The sequence below is a fragment of the Arachis duranensis genome, chromosome 8, assembly GCF_000817695.3.
Source record: "Arachis duranensis cultivar V14167 chromosome 8, aradu.V14167.gnm2.J7QH, whole genome shotgun sequence".
Lineage (NCBI taxonomy): Eukaryota > Viridiplantae > Streptophyta > Magnoliopsida > Fabales > Fabaceae > Arachis > Arachis duranensis.
Window position 1 is genome coordinate 265,514 of NC_029779.3, and position 18,193 is coordinate 283,706.

The 18,193-nt window shown below is 35.2% G+C and overlaps 1 protein-coding gene across 5 annotated transcripts; it reads right to left on the minus strand.

The window, feature by feature from the left end:
• Positions 1 to 5,608: 5,608 nt before the first annotated feature.
• Positions 5,609 to 10,088, minus strand: LOC107460087 (uncharacterized). Of its 5 annotated transcripts, XM_052252439.1 has the most exons (8): positions 9,905 to 10,088; positions 9,693 to 9,780; positions 9,376 to 9,598; positions 8,107 to 8,233; positions 7,094 to 7,236; positions 6,909 to 6,971; positions 6,744 to 6,812; positions 5,609 to 6,333 (listed from the first exon to the last, which is right to left on the minus strand). In XM_052252439.1, the coding sequence occupies exons 3-8, from the start codon at positions 9,574 to 9,576 to the stop codon at positions 6,262 to 6,264; spliced, it is 675 nt and encodes a 224-aa protein (XP_052108399.1). In that variant the 5' UTR covers positions 9,577 to 9,598; positions 9,693 to 9,780; positions 9,905 to 10,088; the 3' UTR covers positions 5,609 to 6,261. The 5 variants fall into 5 exon arrangements, with proteins under 5 accessions (XP_052108399.1, XP_052108400.1, XP_052108401.1 ...); XM_052252440.1 differs by lacking the exon at positions 9,905 to 10,088 and having other exon boundaries at positions 9,701 to 9,896; XM_052252441.1 differs by lacking the exon at positions 9,905 to 10,088 and having other exon boundaries at positions 6,909 to 6,968; positions 9,693 to 9,896.
• Between the last annotated feature and the right edge of the window lie 8,105 nt (positions 10,089 to 18,193).

Genomic DNA, 18,193 nt, shown 5'->3' on the forward strand with positions numbered 1-18,193 from the left:
AATGTTAAGGCAATCAGAAGCTTTCTGGGGCATGCAGGATTCTATAGGAGGTTTATAAAAGATTTTTCAAAAATTGCCAAACCTCTAAGTAATCTGCTAGCTGCTGACACACCATTTATCTTTGATAAGGAGTGTCTACAGGCGTTTGAGACTCTGAAAGCTAAGCTGGTCACAGCACCAGTCATCTCTGCACTAGACTGGACATTACCTTTTGAATTAATGTGTGATGCCAGTGACCATGCCATTGGTGCAGTGTTGGGATAAAAGCATGACAAGCTTTTGCATGTCATTTATTATGCCAGTCGTGTTCTAAATGACGCACAGAAGAACTACACAACCACAGAAAAAGAGCTACTTGCAGTGGTTTATGCCATTGACAAGTTTAGATCCTATTTAGTAGGATCAAAAGTGATTGTGTACATTGACCATGCTGCTCTTAAATATCTACTCACAAAGCAGGATTCAAAACCCAGACTCATAAGATGGGTGTTGCTTCTGCAAGAGTTTGATATAGAAATAAGAGATAGAAAAGGGATAGAGAACCAAGTAGCAGATCACATGTCCCGAATAGAACCAGTAGAAGGGGCGTCCCTCCCTCTAGAACCAGTAGAAGGGACGTCCCTCCCTCTTACTGAGATCTCTGAAAACTTTTCGGATGAGCAACTTTTTGCCATCCAGGAAGTGCCATGGTTAGCAGACATTGCAAACTACAAGGCAGTGAGGTTCATACCTAAAGAGTACAGTAGGCAACAATCAAAGAAATTGATCACAGATGCAAAGTACTATCTTTGGGATGAACCATATCTCTTCAAGAGATGTGCAGACAGAGTAATCCGTAGATGTGTGCCTAAAGAAGAAGCACAGAAGATTCTCTGGCACTACCATGGATCACAGTATGGAGGACATTTTGGAAGTGAGCGAACAGCCACAAGAGTCCTCCAATGCGGCTTCTACTGGCCTACTCTCTATAAAGATTCCCAAGTGCTTGTACTTAATTGTGACAGTTGCCAAAGAGTTGACAATCTGCCTCACAGTTATGCTATGCCTCAACAAGGGATCTGGGAGATCGAGTTGTTTGATGTATGGGATATTGACTTCATGGGGCCTTTCCCACCATCATACTCAAACACTTATATTCCGGTGGCAGTGGATTATGTATCCAAATGGGTGGAAGCTATTGCAAACACTTATATTCTTGTGGCAGTGGATTATGCATCCAAATGGGTAGAAGCTATTGCAACACCCACTAATGACACTAAGACAGTGCTAAAATTCCTCCAGAAACACATCTTCAGCAGATTTGGTACCCTTAGAGTATTGGTCAGTGATGGGGGCACTCATTTCTGCAATAAACAGCTTTACTCTGCTTTGGTTTGTTATGGAGTTAGCCATAGGGTAGCCACTCCATATCATCCACAGAAAAATGGGCAAGCTGAAGTCTCTAACAGAGAACTTAAAAGAATCCTGGAATGGACTATAATTAACCGTAGAAGGGATTGGGCAAGAAGCTTGGATGATGCTCTCTGGACATACAGAACAGCATTCAAGACTCCCATAGGAACTTTTCCATACCAGCTTGTGTATGAAAAAGCCTGTCACTTGCCAGTGGAACTGGAACATAAGGCCTACTGGGCAACCAAGTTCCTAAACCTTGATGCCAAGTTAGCTGGAGAAAAACGTTTGCTCCAGTTGAATGAGCTAGAGGAATTCAGACTCAATGCTTTCGAAAATGCAAAAATTTACAAGGAGAAAGCAAAAAGATGGCATGATAAGAAACTGTCATCCAGAGTCTTTGAGCCAGGACAGAAAGTTCTGCTATTTAATTCTAGGCTCAGATTATTTCCCAGGAAATTGAAATCCCGGTGGAGAGGACCATATGTGATTACAAGTGTGTCACCATATGGATACGTAGAGCTTTAGGATAATGATTCCAACAAAAAGTTTATTGTTAATGGACAGAGAGTCAAACATTATCTTGAAAGTAATTTTGAGCAAGAATGCTCAAAACTGAGACTTGATTAAAGCTCAGTAACAGTCCAGCTAAAGACAATAAAGAAGCGCTTGCTGGGAGGCAACCCAGCCATTTACAAAGTTTAATTTTATTTGTTTCTGTTGATTTTTACAAGTATTAAGAGCTGTTTTGGGCGTTGAACGCCAGAAAGAAGCATCTTCTGGGCGTTGAACGCCAGAAAGAAGCACCTTCTGAGCGTTCAACGCCAGATTTACAGCGTCCTGGGCGTTCATAAAAACGCCCAGTGACAAAGGAGTTCCTGGCGTTCAACGCCAGAAAGAAGCAACAGCTGGGTGTTGAACGCCCAGGAGAAGCTGCACATGGGCGTTAAACGCCCAAAACATGCAGCGTTTGGGCGTTTAACGCCAGGATGGTGGTGGGGAGGAGGTAAATTCGTTTTTTCTTCATAATTTTTTTAATTTTCTAATTTCAATTCATGATTTCTTGCATAAACATGTTACAAATTCTCATCCTTTAATTCCAAAAATTTTAATCCTAATTTCTAAAAACTTTTTTTTTCAAAAATATCAAATGTATCTTAATCCATAAACACAAATCTTTTTCTAATCCAATCCAATAAAGTTGACCCAGGCTAAAAATATATTAGTACTGTAGAAAAAGGAAATACCAATGACACTGTATGTAATTTTTGTGAAAAAATTATGAAAGGAGGCATCACACTAGTAAAAGAGCACTTTATAATCAAGCCTGGAAACATTGTTGAATGTAAAATGGTCCCAAAAGATGTTATTGCTGAATTATGGAAATATTACAATCAGAAAAAGAATCGAAGAAAACAAACTGCCACACCGGAAAGCACCGAAGAACAAAGTGTCAATGCTAGGGAACTTGACTTAGAGAGTTTGGGGTTCGGATTGTCGGAGGAAGATGCTCAAGGGATTGATAAACCTCATAATCCAGCTCCAATGGCAGCAGCTAGAGGGGGTGCAACTAGCATGAGAGGTCCAATGGACTTGTTTGTTAGAAGACTTGAAACTGCCATTGCAAGGAACAAATGAGAGAAATTGAGGCAGCAAAACATCAAGGAAGTATGTAATAAGGAAGTAGTTCATAGAGTTCATCGATATATAGCACGGTGGTTCTACCAAGCTGGGATTCCATTGAACCCAGTAAAGTTGAAGAGTTTTCAAGAAATGTTTTGGGCTATTGGAAGCTTTGGTCCCAATTTACCTGCTCCAGTTATCATACTCTAAGAGTTCCACTACTTAATGAGGAGTTGAAATACACCAAAGGATTGTTGAAGGGTCATAAAGAACAATTGGAAAAGTATGGTTGCTTTATTATGTCAGATGCTTGGACAGATAAAGGAAAATTAGCATTATTAATTTTCTTGTAAACTCTCCAGCTGGGACAATATTTTTGAAGTCTATTGATGCTTCTGATTATGTGAAGAATGGTCAGAAATTATTTGAGCTTCTTGATGATGTTGTAGAGAAAATTGGTGAGCACAACGTTGTTCAAGTTGTAACTGATAATGGGAGCAATTATGTTCTTGTCGGTAAGTTGCAGACCAAATTTGTTTAGGACCCCTTGTGCTGCCCACTGTTTGGATTTGATGCTTGAGGACATTGGGAAGTTACCATTAATTCAAAAAACCATAAAAAGGCCATTTCTTTGGTTAGCTTCACTTATAGTCACTCTAGCACGTTAGCTATGTTGAGACACTTCACAAATGATAAGGAGTTGGTAAGGCATGCAGTCACCCAATTTTCCACGTCATTTCTCTCTTTGGAAAGGCTTTATTAGAAGAAAGGAAATATGAGAAGAATGTTCACCTCGGATGAATGGGTAAAGAATAAGTTGTCAAAGGAGAAAAAGGGGAAGGAGGCAACAAAGATTGTTATCATGTCCTCCTTTTGGAATCATGTCAAGTACACCTTTAAGATCATGGGCTCTCTTGTTCGGATACTTAGACTTGTTGATAGGGAGAAGAAGTCACCAATGAGATATATTTATGAAGCAATGGAGAAGGCAAAGGAATGCATCATGAAAACATTTCTTAATGATGAGAGCAAGTACTTCGTCAGCTAGCTCTAAATCCCGAGTTATTTTATGACAACCCTCGGATTGAGCTGGATTCAGAAGTTACAAAGGGGTGGTTTGAGTGCATCACTAGATTGGTGCCAAGTCAAGCTGTGCAAAAGAAAATATTGGAGGAGCAAGCACTATACAAGGCCGGCTATGGACTTTTTGGATCAGATTTTGCAAAATCTCAAAGAAAAAAGATTTCACTCGGTAAGATTGTTATAAATTTTACAAAACTTTATAAATTTAGTTCAATTAAAAGCTTAGACAAATTTATTTTAATTTTATAGCATTTTGGTGGCGGACATATGGGCATGAAGCTCCAAACATGCGAGACCTTGCTATCAAGATCTTGAGCTTGACTTGTAGTGTTTTGGGATGTGAGCACAATTAGAGTATATTTGAGCATATTCATACTAAGAAAAGAAATAGGCTTGATCATGAAAGGATGGAGAGTTTGGTCTTCATAAAGTATAACCAACAACTCATTGAGAGGTACAACCTTAAAGATGAAGTTGACCCTATTGCACTCAATGACATTGATGAGTGTAATGAGTGGTTAATGGGAGAAATTGGAACTACCACCTTTCGAGATGATGATAATGTGGATGATGATGCTGATTTGGTTCATCAAGATGACAACACTTTGAGTTAGAACCTTGTGTTTGAAGCAACGGAAGGACATGAGCCTACGACAAATACTAGAAGACAACAAAATAGAAAAAGAAAAGAACCTGCAACTGCAAGAGGTGGTGCAAAGAGTAGACCAAGTGGGTCTAAGGCTTCAAAAAAAGGAAAAGGAAAGGCAGTAATTGTGGAAGAGGAAGAAGAACCAGAATATGAAGATGAAGAGGATTCTGAAAATGAAGAAGAACAAGAAGAGGAGATTGAATTCATTGATATCGAATAAGAGGATGATGAGAGGGCAAAGGGACACGATAATAATCGTGTTAATTTGGATGAATTTGATGAGAGTTAGAATGTAGATGGTTTATAATTTTTATGTTTTATGTCTTCTATTTTATGGCTTGCTTATGACTTTTGAATTATGATTTGAACTTGATGTTGTTTATTTGCTAAAATTTGCTACTATATTTGCTATATTAATTGGATGTTTTAAGATTACAAAATTTCTTATATAGATAGATTTTATAGTTTATTATATTTACAATTTTTCTGCATGTTCTTTTGTACAGATATGTGTATTTTTTAGATAATCCGCGATTTTCGTCATTTTTCGCAACGTCATCCGCTATAACTTTATGGCGGATTTTTTGCTCATCGCCATGAACTACCATCCGCAATAAAAACTATGATTAACCTACTAATTTAACTTAACTAATCTGCCACTGATACATAATGCCTAATATATTGAAAAAGAAAAACAGAAATACCGAGTCAAAACGACAAAAGCAAATATTTTGGCAACACTTCTAGAAAATTACCAAAAAAGAAAAGAAAAATTTTCTAATCCCTGATTCTACAACCAATCTCAAAAACAATAACTAATAGCAACCTTAGCAAACATTTTAACGAAGTCATTACAGAAAATAACAATTTAAAATCATCATGAATTAGTCCTCAAAAAACAGCTAAGGAAAGGATTAGCACTGGCACTGGTCAGCGAGACCAGTATATATGATCATAACAGAATCAATTTGGTTAAGAAGAACATAAGTTAGGAGAACTAAAATATATATACATTATGGTCTCAGAAAATCCACTTCCCAGTTGAGAAGAACATTGAATCAAGCTTAAGGAAACAAAGTTGTGGAGACTTCCCTAATGATAGATCCAGTTGCAAGGTCACATATATAATATGAAAAATACTAAAAGGCCATCAAATTTTGTTGTTTTTAGCCATCAGTTAACCATTAATATTGAAAAGTATGAAATAAAATGTTGTTGGATTACTAAACTAAATGAATTGAGTTGATGGCTAAGTGATGATAAAAAATAATAAATTTTGATGCCCCTAGCATTTCTCATATAATATATCTACATAACTTGGCTGCTACGACAAAGTAAGAACCTCTATAACCTCAGTACTAACCTACTACTATATCAAGGATAAAATCACCGACAATATATATTACATAGTACGAATGGAAGTGGATATTACACACATTATCTCTGTTAGCATAGACTATAACTTACAAAAATATCATAACATCTCACTCCATTTGGTTCCATGTCACCATGTGTCAATCGCACACAGTCTTGAGCCTCTTTGCAGCTTGAACAAATCCCACAATGACCTGCAACTCGTCCATTTGCTTCACAAGAAAAAACCACAACGTTAGGACCCCAGTAATTGCCAAATACTCGTTCAAGTACTACATCAAACTTCTGGAAGATTAAGCATATACGGTGCATTCACATTTGAATGCAACGGTCCAGTTAAGAGAAACATAACCTCAAGCCCGTTAGTTATATATTTAACCACAGCTTATTTGTCTAACATATTTTTATATTTTACTATTTAACTTCACAACAAATTTGTATATTTCTTATGGTTGAGATTCATCCAGTTAAGAAACTCCAGGCGATTTAGGTCCATGCAGAGTTCACTACAAAAAAACACCATCTTTGGAACAGAGTCATATTCCAATAATTACCAATGAAACAACATTTCACTGATGATTAGCAAGAGAAAAATGATTCAATCACGAAATATTTTAGGTACCTGTGACATGAAATGCCTCTGAACAACGTCTACCAGCTGCTCTTTTGATGGGTTTGGGACGGCATCCACCTAATCCATTTTAGGAGTAAGTATACACGAGACACACTTCCAACCGCATCTTTTGCCGGGAAATTGTAACCAAAACATGTAGAGTTAGGAATTTACCAGATTAAAATGTCGCCAATATCTCCACAATGCAGCCATCTCCAGCTTACTTAAATAAACCTTCTAAAGAGAAATAAATAATAAAATAAGAGATAGATAATGTTAATAAAAATATTAACGAATAATGAAATTTTACCGTGCGAAGTTGGTGGGATATAAATTATGAATAAGAAACAGTAAAGTACCGTGGACCCATTCGGCGTAGAAGCAGAAGAACCCTTAGACAGTGAATCACCAGACAAGGACCTACTCATAGTCTTATGTGATGATCCCAATGATCTATGCATTCTGTGCCTCGATTTATGGGACTTACGTCTGTCGTCGGATGCTGATAAATCAAAGAATGCACAAATAAAGATCAGAAATTGCGGTGGGGTCAAAAAATTAAAGACACTAGAAATTTAGAAATAACTAAAAGCAAAAGGAAAAGCCACAATGGATCAAATGTTACCAAACTCCGTCACTTTCTAAGCCCACGACAAGGAGCCGAAACAAGAATTAACGTAATTAACAAATAAAATATCAAAGCCTTCCAATATGTCTATCGAGAGTGCTGGTTGTACGCGTGTAAGTAGGAATTACACAAGCATATTACATTACATTTATAGGAGAAGAATCTTACGAAATTGGAATTGATTTGATTTAGAAATCAAATCTTTTGTTTAGAATAGATAACTAAACTCAAATTCCTTAATTTTTTGAAAGGATTTAGTTGAAATTGAAATAATTTAATGTCTTAAAATATTAAGAAATATTTTTACAATTTAAGTATTAATATCACTCTGGCTGCCTGGGCAGGTGCTAGGCAGACCAAACCGACCACACCTGCCGCCCAAGTCAGCCGACAGGGAGGATCGGGCCAACCGTGCTAGTAACTGCGGTGGTATTTGAAAACTTCCGTGACAAATAAAAGTTAACAATATAAAATTATATCATTATATCATTTTTTAAATTAAATCAATTCTTATTCTACATCATTAATTTCAAACACAATAATTCATTTCCAATTCAATTCATTTCCAATTTCAATTCATTTCATTGCAAATCGAATCCAAAAATATTTTTTCCAAAAACACTATATAAGGATATATACTTATTTGAGAGTTTTTATTAAGTTAGCCTCATAATTGAAAACACAATCCTAGTACATGCAGGCTGCAGCATGCAAAACATGCAGTAGCTGCGAATGTAAACTTACCCATATCTGATCCATTCCAGGACAAGTTTTCAAATTCAAGGTCATTATCTTCCTCATTGCCAGTGGGTGCTTCAATCACACTAAGAGCATTCCGCTGTAGCTTCACTTCAATGCCATTTGTAAGAACCTGCATCCGTATACACCAAGCACAAAATAACTACTAGCCTTTTGGATGGTCACATAAGCAACTTTGGAATTCAAATTTCCAAAAATAGCACCGCAAATACGAGTTAGGCAGAAAAAAATGAACTGTTTACATGATATAATAATATGAAAAAGTGATTAATAAATAAAGAAAGAAAGAAAGAAAATGAAGCATTTTATTTTATTTTATAAATATGTCACTTATTCTGATCCAAATAAGATAAATATATACATCTTAATTATCCACAACGAAGGAGTTCTAGATCATGATTAATAAATATATTATTTACTATTTTTTTTCCCTACGGGAAAGAAAAAAAGAGACCGCACAATCAGAATTCAGAGACATGCATGAACCTTTTATGAGCCAGGTATTATTTTTCCCTTCCCCCAAAAAAAAAAAAGGGAAAAACAACAGGGGAAAAGTCCCAAACAATTTATCCCCTTTGGACTGAGAAAAATCTAGCATGGAATAGTATGAATCTAATTAGGAAGTAGTACAGGAAGGATGAAAAGTACTCAATTCGAAGCTAAGACCTCAAATGCAATACCAAAACTAAAGCAATGATCATTTAATTCCCCTCCTTCCATGAATAAAACCAAAGAAAACACTCAATGAACAACTGATCCCAACAGAACACCTCAAAATACATCAGATCCAGCAATGAAATAAAGCATGCAATAAACAACCACAGCTAATTATCAGAAATTGTAACTCAAAAGCAATACAAAAGGAATAATTATATTCAAGCAGCAACCTTTAGAAGCCAATAATAGTTGGAAGATCTCAATTGAAAAATATGTGCATGCGCTTAAATGATTCTGATCAAGAATTCATGCTGTAGGGTTTAAAAAATATGTAAACCTCATTGTACATATTTCAATGAGATAGGCACCAGAAAATCAATAGCAGATTAAGAGCAATAATTTAATTTGATCACATATTAAAGTGGTGGCCAAATAGCAATCAAATTATGAACAACAAAATTGATTGACACAAGACATTAATAAGAAAGAAAAATGAAAACGATAAACAATGCAAAGATAAACCAGGTTAGTAACTCAAATTTAGAACTAGGCAATTGCGAATAGCAATAACCGTAACCATTGGTGAAGAGAATTTACCAGCCAATGCCAACCGCCTAGTCCAACGGCCTTCTTGACCACGCCTTGGAGACCAACGAGCACCGATTTCGTGCGGTTATTTCCGGTAACCACCACTTTCGTGTGACGAGGAAGCACCGAGAGCTCCTCCTCACTGCTATCTCCATAGCTCTGTAACTGCGGGACGCCTCCGTTCATGGAACTTTCCATTGCTTCAAGCATTTTTTTTTTCTTTCACTTTCAACTAAAACAATCAATTCAGCCAGTTAACGGAAAATAAAACTGGACGAAACGAGCAAAATGAGAGGGAATGCTCCAAAATCAAATATCAAAATTACATTCGTACGGAAGATCGTGCGTTCCTGATGATTAGTGTGGGAATTTCAGCAGCAGAGGAGAGAGGATAGAGGAGAAATTTAGAAAATTCTGCAGAGAGAAAAACACAGGTAAAAACTAAAAACACACACAGAGAGAAGAGTGTGACTGATATTGTTTATTGGCTGTGTTGGAATGAATTCCAACGAGACGAAATGTTCCAATGAGAGCATACCACGTCAGTACGGGAGGGTGGGCTCTTTAATCATGCGCTTGGAGGGAGCTGAGTTTACGCATGACCAACAAATACCAATACCACTTGCGGGTTTTGCTTTTCTCTAGTTACTGTTACTCCCTCCGCCTCAATATCTCAATTACCTTTCTCTCCCCCAAATTTGTCTCCCTACTACTGCGACTATTATTTGTTTTATTTTATCCTTATCCTAATCTTAATATACAAAACAAGAATGTATCCCACGTGAGAGTTTATAAATTCACAAGGATGTGATAATCTTTTGTTAAATTTGAAATGATTATAGTTATGGACGGGGTAAATTTTGTGTAGATATACACAAGACTCAACACTCAACAGTCAAGAACCTTGTGTACATAGTACTACATGCCAATTAAGAGGGTTGCTTGCTAGTGAAGGATTGTTTGTCCTTTATTAACATGAAGGACTTGAATGATATTGACACGTCAAAAATTTGAATTATTACTACCATCAAGTTGTGATTTAGTACGGCAATAATGTGTGGTGTGTGATGAACCTACAGTTACAAAGAAAAAAAAGCACAGAAGTAGAAAATAGAGTGACTGGAATGGACGTATGTGAATCAAAGGAAAAAAAGAGAGATGCAGGAAGAGGAGTGGTGAGTGGCGATAATGTAAATACGAGAAAAATGGGAAAAAGAACAAAAGAAGTAGCGTAGAATGGAGATTGGAGAACGTAAACGGACACCAAAAATTTATGGGAGGGACCCACTTTGCACAAAAGGCTGTCCTTGCCGTCGGTGTTGTCCTATCCAGTCCAACACGGGAAATTGCAACTCACGCTCCTACCTCACTTTCACGCTATCGAAATAAACATACTAAAAGCACCCAATAATTAACTTTACCTTAAAATTTAAGTACGGGTACTAATAATTTGTTAAATAATTATCTCTACTAATTTATCTCGTCTCTTTTTCATTTTTTTTTTGCTCTCCCGCCTTATTTCCAGCGCCAGTGCGTCTTATTTTCCCGCCACAAGAGCGAAACATGAGCCGTGGATCTAGGATGAGCATTTTGCACAATCCCAGATTCCCAGCGTTAGATTTCGATAAGAAAATACTTAAGATGGAATCATAACAAGTGAACAGTTACAAGTTTTTTAACTTACAAGTTTGGCTAAATTTAACAAAAATTACATTTATTTATCTAACAGAAATTACGCTCATCTACGTAAATGTATTAATTTACAAAGTGCTCATTCACTATTATGAACGGCTCTTTTTCTTCTTTGATAAAAACCACAACTGTCATTTTTTCTTCACGTTTCTCTTTCTCATCTTCTTTCTTTTTCTTTTTCTTTTTCTTTGTATTTTTCTTCCTTTTTCTTCGTGTGTTTCATCTTCATCGTCGTATTTCTCTTCCTTCTTTTGATTTTGTAACATTATGTATTTTTTTATTTGATTTTTTCTCCAAAAAAAAAATTATGAGAATACGAAATAAGAAAATGAAAAAGAAGAAGCTTCAGCAGATGAAGAGGAGTAAGAGAAAAAGTTCTGAAATATGTAAAACTTATCAGAATAAAAATACACTCAAAATTTAAGAATACATCCAAATATCTTTATATTATACCAAAATATCTTTGTTTTACACTCATTTTTGCTGCAAATACAGAAATGAGTTATGCTACGTGTACATTAAAATTAGTCTTCAAAGTCAGTCACTAGTATAAAATACATACTGGAATACAAATATACATTGAAAATAAATTAAACCACACATGTATTTATACACAAATATATTGGTGGCTGATTTTAGCGTATAAATAGTATTTTTGTACAGAAAAATATTTTTTCTAATACTGCATTTTTTCTTCTTCTTCTTTTCCTTATTTCTTTCTTTCTTTTAGTTAAATGAATGTAAGTTCATCATTTTTCAAGTAATTTTGCAGCATTATGTGTTTCTTCTTCTTCTTTATTTGATTTTTTTGTTTTTATTCTTATTAAAATAGTAAAACAAGAAGAAAATTGAGAAGGTAAAATAAAAAGAAAAAGATGAATAAGAAAAAAAGAAGAAGAAGATTGTGTATGAAAGAAAAAAGAAGCAACAAAAGATGAGGCGGAGGAAGATGAAGAGTTCTGAATTATACAGAACTTATCAGAATAAAAATACACCCAAATATCTTCGTTTTACATCCAAATTTGCTGCAAATATATAAATGAGTTATGCTACGTGTACACTAAAATCAACCACCAAAGTCAACCACCAGTAGAAAATACATACTGGAATACAAATATACATTAAGAATAAATTAAACCACACATGTATTTATACACAAATACATTGGTGACTGATTGTAGTGGCTGATTTTAGTGTACGAATAACACTTTTGTACAGAAAAATGTTTCCTCTAATGCTGCATTTTTTTTTCTTATTTCTTTCTTTCTTTTAGTTTAATGAATATAAGTTTATCCTCTTCCAAGTAATTTTGTAATATGTGCTCTTCTTCTTTATTTGATTTTTTTATTTTTATTCTTATTAAAAGAGTAAAATAAGAAGAAACTTGAGAAGGTAAAACAAAAAGAAAAGATGAATTAAAAAAAAAAGAAGATGGTGATGATGATGAAAAAAAGAAGCAGCAGCAGAAGATGAGGAAGAAGAAGAGGAAGAGTTTTGAATTATGCAGAACTTATCAGAATAAAAATACACCCAATATCATTGTTTTACACCCAAATATATTCGTGTTATATCCAAATTTGCTCCAAATACAGAAAAATGTTTCCTCTAATGTTTAATTTTTTTTCTTCTTAATTGAACCACACATCTGCCACTTGATTATATTCAAAAATAATAATCAATTTCGTCCTAGTTTAATTGACAATCTGAACTTGAATTATTTATTATATCCAACAACGAGATAACTGATGATAGAGGAGAAGAAAATCAAATGAAAAAAGAAGGAGGAAGAGAAAGAGGAGGAGGAAGGGGTGGTATTGATGACGACGATAACAAAAAAGAAAAATAACAAAAAAGAAAAAGAAGAAGAACATGCAGTAACATGAAGAAGAAGAACGTATGCGCGTTGATTGAAAATCTGTTATTAGGAGGCGTGTAAAATTAACATGCTAGAAGAAAGTCTGGCGTGAAATAAAATATATAAACTTATATGGCTTATATGGATAAAAGTTTTGTATGTGGAGAATAATTTATAAGGAAACCCACAAAAAGACTGTACAGATAATAAGGAATGAAATTTTCAGATTTTTTTACTTAATTATTTAGTAAAGTGTAATTTTTATTTTATATTATATTCTTTAAATAAGACGAAAAGAAAATATATAAAAGAAGATATTAAATAATAAAATATTATATTTTTATTAAATAATGAAAAAAAAAGTCCACTTCCTTTCCTCATAACATGTGTCATGCTACTCCGTTTTTATCATCATCATCATGATAATTGAGGTTGAAAAATCTTAATAAAAATTAACTGAGACTTGGAAAATAGTAAAATACAAAAAGGGGAGTAACGCTACTAAACGGAATAATAAACGATAGTCCTGTTAAAATTTTGGAAACAATGTTAAGGCAAAAAATTGGTTGCATGTGACTTACCATGGAAGAGAACCGTACCGTAATCATGCAGGTCATGGGTAAGTTAATTAGATTATTATTCGGAAATTTTATTTATTTAAATAATTTTTTATTTTTTATTTTATAACATTTTAAAAGAATTTTACATTTTTGTACATTATCTCTCAATTTTATATTTATTGTCTGTAAAATAGAAAGTTATTTTCTTTATTTCAATTTTGTAGCCAATACTAGCCACTGCTAGCATAATTATAAAAAAACGTATTTTATCCTAAACTCAACTACTATCAGCGTTATACTAGTTTCAGTAATAGTAGATATTAGAGATGAATAAGATGGTTTTTGTATTGAGTATGGAGATTTCCTACAAGTTTAGAATCTTTTACTATATATAGTAGTAGAGCAACTTTGCTAACCTTTCTCACTTATACCACTAACACCCCCACCCGTCAAACTTTGGGGAAGAGAATTATTGACCTTAAGTTTGCATTTAAACATATCAAACAATCTTGAGGACAACAATTTCGTTAGTACGTCTGTTATCTGATCCAACACTAGAATATTAAGCAAATAGAGTTCTTTATTGTTGACCATCTCCCGAAGTGAATGCAAGTCCAATTCGAGATGTTTGCACCTGCTATGTAGTACTGGGTTAGCTGCTAGCATACATGCACTTTGGTTATCGCAATAAAATCGATGGTGGAATCACTTGAGGAACTCCAAGCTCACTTAGCAGTTGTTCCAGTGACACTAGTTCAGACTGAACAGAGGCCATTGCTCCATATTCTGCCTCAGTGCTGCTGTGACTTACTTTCGACTGTTTATGACACTTCCAAGATATAAGATTCAAGCCCAAATAGACGCAGTAGCCTGTGACGGATCTCGGATCATCAAGATCACTCGCCCAAGAGTCTAAAGTCAGAGCATTTTGAGAACATAATTCTTTTACTCACTGCACCTTTCAAATAACGCAGTGTTCTCTTTACTTCCTTCCAGTGCTTGTAGGTAGGACTATGCATAAACTGTGAAACTTTATTCATTGAGAATGCAAGCTCTGGTCTCGTCATGGTCAAATACTAGAGAGATCCTACTATGGTGCGATATAATTGCGGATCAAAACACAGCTCAGAGTCATTGGCAGAGAGTTCATATTTCCAACCACTAGAGTAGGCATAGTATTTGCAGTTTCCATGTTAGCCTTCCTCAAAATGTCCATGGCATACTTTCGCTGAGACAAATGTATGCTTCCCCCTGCAAATAGTTAAACTCTATTCCAAGAAAAAAAAAACTAAGATTACCAAGGTTTTTAAGAGGAAACATTGTATTAAGTTGTTTAATTAACATATCAATATCAATAGCATTGTTGCCAGTGACCATAATGTCATCTATATACATAAGCATGTAGATTACTGACTTTGGATTTTTTTCTCACAAAAAGAGAAACATCAGACCGGGTACTCACAAAACCAAACGTTGCTAATGTGTCTTTGAGTGTTAAGTACCAGGTCCTAGGTGTCTGTTTTAAGCCATATAATGCCCTGTTCAGTTTGCACACCAAATGAATATTGAAGTCCTCATAGCCTTGTGGTTGAGTCATAAACACCTGTTCCATCAAAATTCCATTTAGAAACGCTTTATTAAAATCAAATTGACGTAAGACCCAACCTCGAGTGATGGCTAAGGTGAGGACAACTCGAACATAAAATTGCTCATAATCTATGCCCTCGGTTTGGTGAAAACCTTCGGCGACTAACCGAACTTTGTAGCGAATAATATCTCCTCTAGTGTTCCTTTTAATTGCAAAGACCCACTTACTGCCGATTATAGTAGCATTGGGTGAGGGTGTAACTACATTTCATGTATTGCACTGCTTTAATGCCTTAAAGTCAGCATCCATTGTCTCTTTCCAATGAGGAGTTTGAAGAGCTTGAGTTCCTAGGCACTTGTTGCTTAAGATCAACCTCAGTGTGTGTAATAGGCTTTGGGTTGTATATGCAGCCTTAGCCCTTGTCACTATAGTGTGTGTATTAGTGGTGGGTTGAGGAATTTGATTAGAAAGGTGATCAAGTCCTTGATCAATGTCTTCCTTCGGTGTTGGTGCTATAGTGTCAAGTACAATATTATTGACTTGATTTGTGTCATGATCAAATGCCACTTCAATTGTTGAATTATCTACATAGGTCCCATTGTTTTGTGTATGTTCAGATGGTAAGTGTGTTGATATTGTAGTATTTGGAATGCTAGATATTGGATATAAGCTATAATATGCATCATAAACATAACTAGGAGAAGAATTAGTGTTAGTCATTCTATCGGAAATATTTGGAAACATATCACTATAAGGAAAGTTATGTTCATCGAATATAACATGTCGAGACATATGCACTCTTCCAGATTTACTCATACATTTATATCCGTGAAATTGAGTGTCATATCCTAGAAATAAGCATTTTTCCGATTTATATTCAAGTTTATGCTTATTATAGGGTCTAAGATAAGGGAAACAAGAGCATCCAAACACTTTTAATACACTGTGATATGGTTTCTTATTATATAGTTTTTCAAATGGTGAAATGTAGTCAAGAACAACACTAGGTAATTCATTATATAAACTGCAGCAATAAAAGCATCTTCCCAGAAACTCATGGGAAGAGATATTATTGCCAATAGAGAAAGATCAATTTCTACTATGCTTCTACATCTCCTTTCTACACTCCCCATTTGTTGAGGTGTGTAGGGGCATGATAGTCTATGCTTAATGCCCTGTTCATTTAAAAAGTTAGTGAAGGCAATGGATAAAAACTCTTTACCATGATCAATTTGTAATGATTTAAGTTTTCATCTGATTTTTAGAAATCTGAAAAGCAGTAAGGGCTTGTGTTTTATTTGTTAGCAAGTAAATATATGTATATTTAGTACAAGCACCTACAAAACTTACATGTGGCAATTTAGAAGGCAAAATAACATCACAATTCTTAAGAACACAAAAAATATTATTTATTGAAGTATGGCCCAAGCATTTGTGCCAAATTTCTACATCATTGGCTTTCATACTGGATGCAGTCAAAGCAGCTTTGAAGTATCATTGCTATGAACAGGAAGATTAGAGGTAAAAGAAAAATTAGAAGAAATGCAACAATTTGGAGATGCACTATAGTTATTACTGTGCAATTGAGATTCATACACATGAATTGATTTAAGAACATAAAGATCATCAAATCTATAGATGCCATTCTTAGAGATTCCCTGAAGAAAAGGGGCCCGAGTTACCTGATCACGGATTGTACAATGATAAGGCCTAGATTTAAAATAAACTCCATTTTCTTGTGCAAATCAACACTAAGCAAATTTTGTGTAATTGTTGGAACATATAATAACCAAGATTTTGATTTTTGTCAAACAACAAAGATGAACCAGATTTATGAATGGGAATACCTACACCATTACCGACAAAGAGTTGTTCATGATCAAGATTGCTTGGTGAGGGAGAGGGCAAATTATTGGGATCAGAAGTAACATGATAGGAGGCTCCAGAGTTTGCATACCAAGACAAATCTGCAATCGAGGAAGTTATAGACATGTATGATCTTGGTTGACGGAAAGAGGCTGATGGTGATGGAGGAATGGTGTTTGAGTATGGAAATTGTGTTGGAGGTAGTGTAGTGGGTTGAAATTGCTGATCAAAACGATGATAGCAACTCCATGTTGCATGGCCAGCCCTGCCACAAATTTGGCATGTTGTTATTGGTGGTTGCCATGTATTCCGTCCACAACGTTAAAATTTACCACCACCGTGGCCCCTTCTTGATGATGGGAAGGACATTTGAGTAAAGTGTGCAACTAAAATAGATGAAGTTGGTGACTTGAAACGATCAAGCATGTCATCATACGCTTGAAGAAAAGATTCAGCCTAAGCGACAGAAAGGTACCCAATCTTTACATAATAGGGGTTATATAACCACTATAATCCTCAAGAAGCCCATCAGTAATAGCTTGGATGTGATCACCATCATCCAATTGGTATCCAATTGCAGCAAGAGCATCAACAATTTTGCGAATTTTAGCGAGATAATCACTAATTGAACCTGTTTTCATTACACACTTTAGCTGCGATTTGAGACTCTGGATCCTTATCTTGAATGTTGTGGAGAAGTAATTGATTATTGTGGCCCATGCGTCACAAAAGCAATCACAGTGAACAATCTTGTTCATGCATGGTGTAGTCATTAAAGCCATGAGCCATGTGGTGAGAGAAAGATCATCGTACTTCTATGTCTTGAATGCTTCAGTTTCTTGGAGAAGAGTTGTTGATGCAGGTTCAGATGAAAAATCAGTTTTAGCTGCTGCTTCAGGTTGAGGTTTCTTGACCGATTCGAAACGAGTGGGAACATTAGCCCAATCGAGATGATTTTCCATTGAGAGGCTCTGAATTGTGAGGTCATTAAGCTTTTCACCAATAAGAATGAGGCCTTGTTTGGTTGATGAAGAAGTAGAAATGATGAAGGCCATAATAAAAAACTTGATTATTTGGCTCTAGATACCATATGATGGTTTCATAATAGCAACCTTTCTCACTTATACTACTAACAAGCTTAATTGATAAAGAATCTAAAATGCATGGAAATTAAAGAGTACATGAAAATGAACTAGTACAATTAGAGCGAATACATAAAGTTAACCACCACAATTGAATGTACATTGACATTTGTTTCAACCTCAT